This window comes from Labeo rohita, unplaced genomic scaffold (genome assembly GCF_022985175.1).
Source record: "Labeo rohita strain BAU-BD-2019 unplaced genomic scaffold, IGBB_LRoh.1.0 scaffold_980, whole genome shotgun sequence".
Taxonomy (NCBI): Eukaryota; Metazoa; Chordata; class Actinopteri; order Cypriniformes; family Cyprinidae; genus Labeo; species Labeo rohita.
The window spans coordinates 1-12,230 of record NW_026129943.1 but is presented as its reverse complement, the minus strand read 5'-3'; the positions used below and the strand labels follow the sequence as shown (position 1 = coordinate 12,230).

At 36.3% G+C, this 12,230-nt stretch overlaps 1 protein-coding gene across 1 annotated transcript; it reads left to right on the top strand.

Moving 5' to 3' along the window:
• Positions 1–642: 642 nt before the first annotated feature.
• LOC127162609 (E3 ubiquitin-protein ligase TRIM39-like) lies at positions 643–6,528 on the top strand. The gene is made up of 7 exons (XM_051105407.1): positions 643–734; positions 1,412–1,965; positions 3,363–3,458; positions 3,675–3,908; positions 4,121–4,271; positions 4,772–4,798; positions 4,922–6,528. The coding sequence occupies exons 2-7, from the start codon at positions 1,414–1,416 to the stop codon at positions 5,461–5,463; spliced, it is 1,602 nt and encodes a 533-aa protein (XP_050961364.1). The 5' UTR covers positions 643–734; positions 1,412–1,413; the 3' UTR covers positions 5,464–6,528.
• The last annotated feature ends 5,702 nt before the right edge of the window (positions 6,529–12,230 follow it).

Genomic DNA, 12,230 nt, shown 5'->3' with positions numbered 1-12,230 from the left:
AACTTTGCCTCCTTTTTTATTCAGCTGACAGAATTCTGTGATGAAATCAGCAATATCCAAGATGGACAGACATATTTTATCTCCTTCATGTAACAAGTTCACATTTTAAACAGGCTATTATTAAACCACAACTGTTTGTTCTTAACCGTTAAAAAAGCGCGAACTCTCACTCTTCGTTTTGTTTACAGCAAATCTTAATCTAGTGAATTACCGCCACCTACTGTCTGTATGGGACCGATTCTCCCCACACTGACCGCCAAAATAACCGCTAAAATTTAAATGGCTGAGATTCGCGCTTCAGGACCACGACTTGTTCACTCCTACAGTGGTTGTCCAGGCGACAATTATCATTTGATATATCCGTGGATTATTTTAATAACAAATAACAATCTTGGATTTCAGTTCAAGTACCTTTATTTGTTTTGCCTTTCCAGGGAATCATTGAACATTTCGAGGAGATTAAACAGATTACTTGATATTTGACGCTGCTGTCATCAGAAAAGAACTAACCAAAACGAAACAAATACTCTAAAGGTTTCTTACACTGGTACACACTCAGAAGGGATAAATTATCAACTGTTTCATATTTATGATTGTGGGCGGAGCTACTGTATGACATCACTTCTGGTGAATGACAGACTTCAGTGAAAGTGAAACTTAGATGAACTGGAAGCTTCGACAAACAACAACACTTCTGTTAAGAATTAACGAGCAGCTCTGATCTTCACTCACAGGTTTGTGCAGGAAATGTAAAGAGCTTGTTCAGTAGTTTAATAGAATGAAGCAGTATTAGAATGTTAGTAAAAAATATGCCATTTAATTGGCTGTAAATCAAAGTTTGAAGTGTGCTGTCAGGTTAGAGACGATAGAAAGTACTTAAACTGCAGACAGAATGAACGAAGTCCAGTGAAAATCATAAGCATAAATGACACCTATTGTTTACAGGTGTTTAGTTTAGTGGGTAATGTGTTTGAAATACTACATTTCCACCCCTTTTCTGTTTTCTTTCATATATATATATATATATATATATATATATATATATATATATAATATGTGATATTATGAAATTATTGTTGTAATACTTTTTTAGTTTATTCTTCTATTCTTCCACCGAATAATATTCTACTACAGTAGTCATCAGAAACACCAGACCCGCAGTATTAGACCAGAAGTTAGTGGTGGATCTTGGACTAAATTCCAGTCAGAAACTGCGGTCACATATTGCATATGGCTGCTTTTATTTGGATATAAACAGTGGTTCATAGTTTACATTGTTATAAATGTTTTTAGTTAGAATTGTTTTTACAACATCCATACACAAACTAAATGTCATGATCACATCAATTATTATCAAAACTGCTCTATTCAGCAATGTAGATGATGTTTTTGTTATTACTTATCTTTTCAGTCATGGCATCCTCCAGTGGTCCACTAAATGAGGAGCTCCAGTGCTCCATCTGTCTGGATGTGTTCACTGACCCAGTCACCACTCCATGTGGACACAACTTCTGCAGAACCTGCCTGAACAAGTGCTGGACAAACACACAGACCTGCTTCTGTCCATTCTGTAAAGAAACATTCAGCAGAAGACCTGATCTCAAGATTAATACAACACTCAGAGAGGTTGTGCAACACTTTAAGGAGAAGCTCAATCTAGGAAGATCTGAGGTTTTTTGTGACTTCTGTGATGAAAGAAAACAGAAAGCTGTGAAGTCCTGCCTGACATGTCCGAGCTCTTACTGTGAGACTCACCTGGAGCCTCATCACAGAGTCCCACGTCTAAAGAACCACAAACTGATCAATGCTGTGGAAAATCTGGAGGATTATATATGCCAGAAACACCAGAGACCTCTGGAGCTGTTCTGCAGAGATGATCAGACGCGTGTGTGTCTGTCCTGCACTGAAGGAGACCACAGGAACCACAACACTGTTCCTATAGAGGAGGAGAGTCAACAGAAGAAGGTAAGAGATACAAACAAAACACTATAAACACCCATGAAATAGGATGAAGTCAAATGGTGACGACAGAGATGCTTTTTTTTTAGCTGTAGCTTGAAAATTGTCAGGGAATCAGCATTCCTGATAGAGGTGGGAAGATCATTACACCAGCCAAGAATGTTGAATGAAAATGATCAAATTCTGAATGATCTGCTGCCATTGTGTGAATAATAAGTAATCCATATAAAAGTAACTGTAATCTGATCGCAAGCATTATAAAATGTAATAATCTCTAATATACTTGATTTTTGGAATCTGATCATGTAATGAGTTACTACCCAGCACTGGTTATGTGTTGAATTTAAGTTTTAAAAAGATGCTGTTGCTTGTTAGGAAAACCTGACAAGCAACTGTGTCTTTTTACATTTATAGTCAGTGTTTTTTTTTTGTTTTCCAATATATTGTTGACACTGTCTACTCGCAGGTAAAAGCCAATCAGTGCCATAATTAATGTGCTGTAGAGTTATTCATCATCAAATGCCATGCCCTCCTCCCCCTTTTTGGAGTAAATTGCATTTAATTTCCATGTTAACATTAGTAGATATAAATAGACAAACAAGGCCACCGACAGAGATGAAGGAAACAGGGAAGAAGATGAACAAATGTAGGGAAGTAAAGGGACCTAATTTAATTTGTAAAATTATTTTTTACAAATTAAATTAGGTCATTTGACTCTCCTGCACCGTTCACCTTCACTTTTTTTATTTTTATAATACATTAATCATTAGCAGTTTTAGGCCTACTAATAGTAGGTCCATGGTTTGAGTTTATTTATTATAAATATGTGGCTATATTATAGCTCCCCCTTAGTGCTCGTCTTGTTTTATTCTCCTTTTCCATCTCCATTACTAGTCTGCTCACAGGTGATCGGAGGATAGTGTTTGCCCTACCGCTTTGATCCGCAATTTGATGATTTTTGTAAAATAACTTCTGTTTTTGCTCTTGAAACTCAGAGTGGATTCAGTTTACTATGTTCATTTATTGATAATAAACAACTGATAATAAATCATATTTATCTGTCCCAGCCTCAGTTCTTCCGGCATCCCTCCCTCTAGGTAATATCGCAACGGGGGGGTTGAACTCTGTGCTCAAGCCGATCCTCGGGTTCAAGCCTCCATTAAGGACAGCAAGCCAAGTTTGTTTACCATTGCCTATCAGGACTAGATGGGCAGGCGAACTCGTGAATATAATAATATTGGGCTTGGTTTGGGCTTGTTTTTGTCGTATCACAACCGTTGCAGCTTCTGAAGAAATTTCACATGCTCAAAGTCTAGTGTGGCTTCGGCTTTACCCTGAAAACTGTCTGAAGATGGAAAGTTAAATTAATTGTTAAATGTGTCTGTATTTTTTTCTGTCTGTAGAATCAGCTGATTCAGACACAGACAGACGTGCAGCAGATGATCCAGAACAGAACGAAGAAGATTCAGGAGATCCAGCACTCAGTAGAGATGAGAAAGGTGAGCAGGGGAAAATGATTACAATTATTTGTTCATAATATTTGTCTACAAAAATAAAATAAAACACTAAAATAAAAAACGTTTAAAGTGACATGAGGACAGTAGATGAGAGAATTTTACTTTTTGAGTGTACAGTACTATCACTTTAGTTAAATATGTAATCATGTATCAGACTGATTATCATAGAACATTTTGTTAATTGTTCTCATTCATCAGAGAAACACAGAGAAAGAGAAATCATACAGTGTTGAGCTCTTCACTGATCTGATCCGCTCCACTGAGAGATGTCAGTCTGAGCTGCTGAAGATGATGGAGGAACAGCAGAAAGCAGCAGAGAAACAGGCTGAAGATCTCATTAAAGAGCTGCAGCAGGAAATCACTGATCTGAAGAGGAGAAACACTGAGCTGGAGCAGCTCTCACACACTGACGATCATCTGCACCTCATACAGGTCTGTCAACATCTGCCTCATCACTGAGAATAGAGAATATTATTGGTCAAATGCTCTGTTGACAAACCTGATGAGCTTCAGAAACTGTACAAAAGAGAATAAAATCATAATAAAATTAGAAAAAAATAGTTAACTGTGTTATAAAGCTCCTGCAGATTTAAAGCTAAAAATAAAAATGATCACATTTAATAGTCTTCTCTCTTCTGCTGTAGATGTTCTCATGCCTGTACAGTCGTCCACACGCCAAGAACTGGACTGAGATCAGTGTTGACTCTGATGTGGATGTGCTCCCTATGAACAGAGCTTTGCGTCAGTTTAAGAAAACTCTTGATGAAACTCTAGATGAAAAACTCAATCAGTCTGGTATGTAATTATCAAAAACAGTGAACAGAATTCTTATGTGAAGTTCTATCTTAACCTAAACTTCTGTCATAGCCAGTTAAAACTGTAATACTTGTGAATAACAAAGCAACATATAAAGAAACATGATGTTAGTATTAAGACAAGTATTAACTGTAAACTCCACTCACAGGAATTACATCAGTAACACATACAGTAACAAGAAATCTACGTTTTCCCACCTCACAAGGACAATTTAAAAACTTCAAAGATCAAACAACATATTTACACTAAATTAATTTAAATTTGGTTAATAGGTAACGAATATTAGAGCTTTAATAATCTTTGTTATGATTGTCTCATTGATCTATAAGTGTATTTACTACAAAGACATTCAGTTCCTTTTTCAAACTGATGGATGAGACACATTTACATGCCACTGATGCTGCCAATAAAAATAAACACTTAATCTGAAATATTCCTATAAATAACTGATCACATCATATTTTCATCTGCATTCACAGAGTTGAAGTATGTACAGAAGTTTGCAGGTACAGTGTGACTGACATTATTTTCTTCAATACATTTATAATACTTGTTTATATTTTTATAATCTGTATTATATGAAAATATTTGCTGTGAAGTTGATTAATAATGTCTAATCTCTCATCTAGTGGATGTGACTCTGGATCCTGATACAGCGAATCCATATCTCATCCTGTCTGATGATGGAAAACAAGTCAGTAATGGAGACATTAAGCAGGACGTCCCAGAAAACCCAAACAGATTTGACTCTTGTTCTTGTGTCCTGGCAAAGCAGGGTTTCATTTCAGGGAGATTTTACTATGAGGTGCAGGTGAAGGGAAAGACTGAGTGGGATTTAGGAGTGGCCAGAGAATCCATTAACAGGAGTGGGGAGGGTGACCTGAGTCCTGAGGATGGATACTGGTCTGTGATTCTGAGGAATGAGAATGAATATGATGCTTGTGAAAGTTCACTCGTCTCTTTATCTCTGAAAGTGAAACCTGAGATTGTGGGAGTGTTTGTGGATTATGAGGAGGGTTTGGTCTCTTTTTATGATGTGGGACACAGATCTCATATCTACTCTTTCACTGGTCAGACTTTCATTGACAAACTCTATCCATACTTTAGCCCAGACCTTAAATATGAAGGTAAAAACTCAAAGCCACTGATCATCACACCTGTTAAGAAATAAACTGTCCTGAAGTGTGAGACATGAAATCTGGAAAGTTTAACTATGCAAGGGCTGTTTTAATGATTAAAATATGTAAATAAAAACCTACTAAGATCCACATAATTATTATTAATACTGAAATAAAATACAAAAAATAAAAATATTGTATCACAGACTGTGAGTGTGTGAATAGCCTTTTTTGCGTGTATATATATATATATATTTTTTTTAGACTTGCGTGTGTTTGAGACTTTCCTGGCAGCGAACTCCTCCCATGCAGGTCACTCGTACTCTTTAGCCAATCAGATTTGAGCCTGTCGATCGACAAATCATAACCCACTGTGGGCGTGCCTACCTTACGTTACGTCATCAGCACGAGTCCATAGTTCCAGGTATGATTCAGCTGTTGATTGTTTCATTTAAGGTAACTAGCCTAGTAAAGGTGTATTGTTTTATATTGCATGCTTAATTAAATTTTGGAAGTAAAATTGGTCGTTTAGACACACTCATTAACGTGACCAGTGTAAGCCAGCAGCTGCTTAGTTCAGAGTGTATTATGTTTTAATATTTATCGATTGTTATGTTTATTTAATAAAGAATCATTCACATGGATACCATACTACATTAAGATATTAAGATCTGTCAGAGCAGAGCTTGTCTTGTGTCTCAAGTCCTCCAATGACACGCATTCAGCTGATGTAATAACATGCACACATTGTAAACCATGTATATTTCATTTAAGTTTGTTTATGCTGCAGCCTGCAGATATTATTTATTTCAGAATTGTGAGGCTGATGATGTACAAGTAGCTGCTGAGACACCCATGACCGTGCGCCGCTCCTAATTCAACCTCCGCCACAAATTATGAGGTGATGTGAATCTAAAAGTTTCATTTGGAACTGTAACTCTTTCAAAACAGTCATGTTGCAACCCATCCATTTTGACAGTTTCAACTGATTTTTTAAGTCATGCATTATTATTACATTTCTTTTAGAATGGTACCCTTTGACTTTGTATTTGATAAGGCATAAAGCTTTGTTATTCATTGTTAAATGTTCTGGTTTTTGTCAGAATTAAAACATTCAAAACAAGTCGGAACTTGAATAAAGTTTACTGAATAATCTTTGCTGCATTCCTTTTTATGATCAGTCTGTCTTTGTCTGACCAGCATAAATTCCACAACTGTTACCAAGCAAATACAATTGCTGCTAACCAACATCAGTGTATTGTAATCTCAAAGATTTTTACATCACAACTCAACGTAAGATTAAACATAGTTAATCATAGTAATATAATATGAAAAAAAGTAAATGAATGTTGATTACATTAAGAATTACAATTTTTAGATTACAATGAATGCATAAAGGTAAAGTGCATAAAAGAGATAAAGATTAATGTGAATGAAGAGGTCTGTAACTGTCATCCAGATGTTGTTACAAAGTGTTTAAATCCTGAAAAATGCAAGGAAAATGCTTAGTGTGTTTTAATTAAACACCACATCCAGTTGCACAAATGGTTAGTACAAATACACCGTTATTCATACACTGAGTTCTCGTGAGGTCTATTCATCATTACATAAAGCTATGATAATAAAGGCAGGGTCAGTGCTAGACTGGGCAGGGGCCACCCAGCGTTGCTAAACAAAAACATGGCAATGAACAGAATTCTTTCTTCATTTTGGCCAATATACAGGACATTGTGGCTAACACAAGACAGCTGCATCTTTGGCAACACTGTCTGTTTCCATAGCAGCCGCTGGCTTACACTGGTTATGTTAACGAGTGTGTCTAAACGACAGATTTTACCTTCAATTTTTTAAGCATGCAAGATAAAACAATACACCTTTCTTCTTCTTCTGAAGCGTTTATGGTGGTTGGCAAACCAACTGATAGGTGCTTTACCGCCACCTGCTGGACTGGAGTGTGGAACAAGAGTTTGGCAGACAAACTAAAACCAAAAAAAAAACCTTTATATTCTTTTAAACAGACCCGTCTCTTTCAGGAATGTGATTAACTGTGCATATATTTTCTTAAGTGCTGCTCCAAGTATGTTTTCCAATTGAAATTTTAATTTATATTTTTTTACATGCATCTCTTAATAATTTCCTTTCATTTTCATATGCATGACATTCCATTATCACATGCTGTACAGATTCAAGTTGATTACAGTGTATACACAATTGGTATGTTTACCTATTATATGAAGTGTTTTATTGAGTCCTGTATGTCCTATTCAAATACGGGTTATGACCATTTCTTCCCTTCGGTTTCTACCCAGATCTCTTCCCCCTCCAACTGTACTTTGAATGTTATACAGATGCCTTCCCGTGTCATTAATATTCCAATATTCCTGCCATATCTTTTGTGTATGAACTTTAATTATTGCTTTAGCTTCAGCTTTACATAACGCAATCTCCAAGTCTTCTGTTTGTGATTGAGACTGTTTTGCCAATAAGTCAACTTCTTAATTTCCTTTCACACCAACATGTGCAGGAACCCAGACAAATGATACATTAAAACCTTTATTATGTAACCTATGTATAGCTTGATATACTTTATTTAAAATATCAAGTCTGCATGATTTCCCAGATCTTATACTACTGAGAGCAGAGAGACTATCAGATGCAACTACTACATTGTTTTTATTCATTTGTTCTATCCATTGTAAGCCTAATATTATGGCTACAAGTTCTACTGTATAAACTGAGACATGAGCTGTTGTTCTCTTTTTAACAATTTCGTCACATTGTGGGATGTACACTGCAGCACCTGTGCGTCCATTTTCAGGGTTCTTTGAACCATCTGTGTATATAATTATTTTATTTGCAAGATGCATCTCTATATAGCTTTGTACTATACTCCAGACAGGCATTAGCTTCATTTTCCTTTTGATTTCTTTTTGTAACTGCAAGTCAATTAATGGCATTGTAAACATCCAAAGGGGTTTTTCTGAGTATGGGACAATAGGACAATACTGGATAGAGTGAAGACAAGCTATCCTTGCTTTTATATTTCCTATCCATCCAAAACTCCTGAAATTAATACTCAGTGGCATCTCCCCAGTTTCTACCTGCACTGCCGCAACCGGAGATGTTTTAAAAGCTCCACTGAATATTTTAAGGGCTTGAGCTTGTTCTATGTCTAATTTCTTAAGGTTAGTTTCGGCTGCTGACATGCAAGCAATACAACCATAGTCAAATGTTGACCTCATAAAAGCCCAGTATATATTCTTCAAGGAAGACCTAGTTGCTCCCCAATCTAATCCTGACAGATAACACAAGATATTGCTAATTTTCTTACATTTTGATCTTATTTTATCAATTTGTTGTCTCCAAGTCAGTTTTTCATCAAATAGAACTCCAAGAAATCGAATGATTCTAAGTTGTTCAAGTTCATGAGCGTATAAGTTCGGTGAAATTTTCTTATGTTGCTTAGAAAAACAAATCACCTGAGATTTAGTTTTTGATATTCTAAAACCCCATTTACCAAAATTGCTTTCTGCATTTTCTTTTGCATATATTCCACATTTCTCCCTCTAACCCAAAGAGCCCCATCATCCACATATAATGATTTTCCTATACTATGATCAATTTCTTTTTAATATAATGATTAATGACATTTTTAAAGTAACAGACTACATACACCACCTTGCGGTGTACCATTTTCTACAAAATGCATACTTGAATATTCTTTACCATCTCTTATTTCGATTGTTCTACCAAATAAAAAGTCTAACACCCAATTATACATCCTACCCCCTACACCTAAATTATTTAATTTAATAAGGAGTCCTTCTTTCCACAACATATCGTATGCTTTTTCAATATCAAAGAAAACAGCTAATACACTTTCTTTGTTTGTCTGAGCTTTCCTAATCTCTGATTCAAGGCATAATATAGCATCCATAGTATTTCTACCTTTACGGAAACCACTTATATTATATTCGTGCACATGAATTGGGTTTCATGCATGTGAATTGGGACACGCATGTGTGCATTGCGTCTTTTGCGTGAATTATTAATGAGTCTAATCTGCTTCCATAAGAGAGCAAAGCCTGGCTCTCGTGCCTCCGTTGGTAAAAGAAAAATTAGCCAATCACCATCAAATGTTTACTTTCAGCCCTGAGGAGTGTCGAGAAAAGAAGCCTCGTAGGCTAGCCTCCTCTGGTATTTCAACCAATCATGATAGAGGTAATTTACCTCTATCATGATTGGTTGAAATACCAGAGGAGGCTAGCCTACGAGGCTTCTTTTCTCGACACTCCTCAGGGCTGAAAGTAAACATGAAAGTTTGAATATCTCCCGCTGCACTGATAATGTACCAAGTACTTATGATGAGTAGCGATATTGAATATTTGATTGAGAGATTTACCAAGCTGTCATTCAAACTAATATATTATATATTATATATATTATATATATATATATATATATATATATATATATATATATATATATATATATATATATATTTCAAATTTAAAATAAAGGGAGAACACATCTAAGCTGTAGGCTAACGTTACAGTTTGTTTAATTAAATGCCACAACAGGCAGGGATCCCCAGACAAATACAATTAGTGTGCCTCCTCTATTTTACAACAACCCACGAGCCGCCACTGTTAAAAACTCCAGGTGAACACAGAAAACAACCCTGTGGCAAAGACAGCAGGTTTTGTAGTTCCTGTCACAAAATCGGCATTTTTCCTCTGTATGGCCTATCACTGGAAGGGGGTAGACCTACACCTTATTTTTTCAAACATAGGAAATCATTTTCTAAAGGGGAAAGATCAGTGGTCCACAAGTAAACGGTTAACTGCATTGCTCATGCAAGTTTTCCAGCTACTGAATTTACTTGCTAGCAGCCTAATAGCAACGAGTTTAATATGTAAACATCCAAATTTCAATAATCCCGTTTGTATTTGTATGTGGCTACTACCCAGAATGCAATGCACAGTGACGTAGATTCCCATTCTCTATAATCCAGCGTTTCTCAATTCTAGTCCTCGCGCCCCACCACTCTGCATATTTTGCATGTCTCTCTTAGTTAATGCACCTGATTCTGATAACCAGTTTACTTATTCGTGGATTTGCACTGCGCCACTGCCTGCAGTGTCTTCACACACAGACGAATCTTACTAGAGAAGTGTGAAGTACATGCATCTGTAAATAAATAGTTTAAATTCATGTCTTGCACGCTTTAATGACTGTTAAATGGAACATATACTCTCACTTTGAACTGGAATCATGGCAGAAAATCCTGTGATGTCCACTTCGAAGGGCCACTTACGTTCTAATAAAACAAACGCTGTAAGTGATGCATACAAAATATGCAGAACGGTGGGGCGCAAGGACTGGAATTGAGAAACGCTGCTATAAGCAATTTGATATCAGAGTCAGTGTCAGGTAAATTCACACCTTGGGATGATTTTGAGATTGTCTGAGGATAAATGGTTTGAGAAACGTTCCCCTTGTTTGCCTTTGCAATTAGCTATTAGGAAAGGCGACTGCTAAGATTGATATTAAAAAAAAAAAAAAAAAACCTTATACTCACTTCTGCTGTAAGTGAAGCTGGATCACGAATGATTCGCACAAACATAGACACATTTGTTAAGATCAGGAGACCCATTCCCTTCACAAACAAATGTCCCACAACAAAATTAAAATAGTGTAATGATTGTGTAATGTTTTATTCATTTTCCATATTTAATATTGGGGGCAAAGTTATTTGACATATTTGAACATAAAAAAAAAAATAGTTATTTTTAATTAGTTAATTGGTATTAAAATGGTAATAAGTTACTTTTATTATGTTGTAACTCAGTTACTAACTCGTGAAAAGTAACTATAACTAATAACCTTTTTTAAAATAACTTGCCCAACACTGGTAATAATGGGATCACAGAATCATGAAGTTTTACTGTCTCTTCAAAAACTTGCTTTCAAGTTCAGACCAAACAACTGAAATGTTCTCATTTCTTTGCAGGAGTTCTTTGATAGCTGGTACAAAACTTTTAAATCACATTCACATTTCGTTTTCGTTCTTTCTGTAGTTGCTCAGTTTTTATTAGCCAAAGCCTTGCGGTAAGCTGAACTTTTCTTTTACACTTGTCCTGTTCAGGTTCAACATCCTCACTGGATTCACATTCACTCAAGCATCTCAGCACATCTATTCAAAACATGCAAACACTACCCAAACCACGTGAGCACAATCCAAAACAAACATTTTTCGTAACAAAGCACACCAAAGACGCTCCAAATCTCAAACACTTTCACGAAAGCCCAAACAACGGCTCAAACAAACCAACAGGGTAACATCAACAACAAACAGAACAGCAACACAGAAACTGCCAAACCATTTCAAAGCACCCGCAACTTAAGCGAAGAAAAATTACAACCCATGTCCTACCTGTTCGATGTCAGCAAGAATATCCAAAATCATCGATCCGTTTTGTTCGTAAAGTCCAAACACGCAATAATCCTTTTCATTAGAATGAATGAGAGTAGATCCACACTGCTTTAACGCTGTATAGTTACAGTAATGTTAGTCGAGTGCGGGCCTCCTTGCATAATCCAAAGTCGACTCCTTCATCCACGAACAGATTTGTTTGTTGATTAAATTGTAGTGGTCTAAAAGTCAACCAAAGCCGCAGGAGCTGAGTGCGTCAATTATCTATTACATTTGTATCTTTAAGTTTATTTTAGAGAGAGAGTAAAATCTTTGCGTGGCAGGGGCAGCTGCCACAAAGACCTGCCAGCGCCAAATGCGCCTACCACTCCACCTGCCACAGCT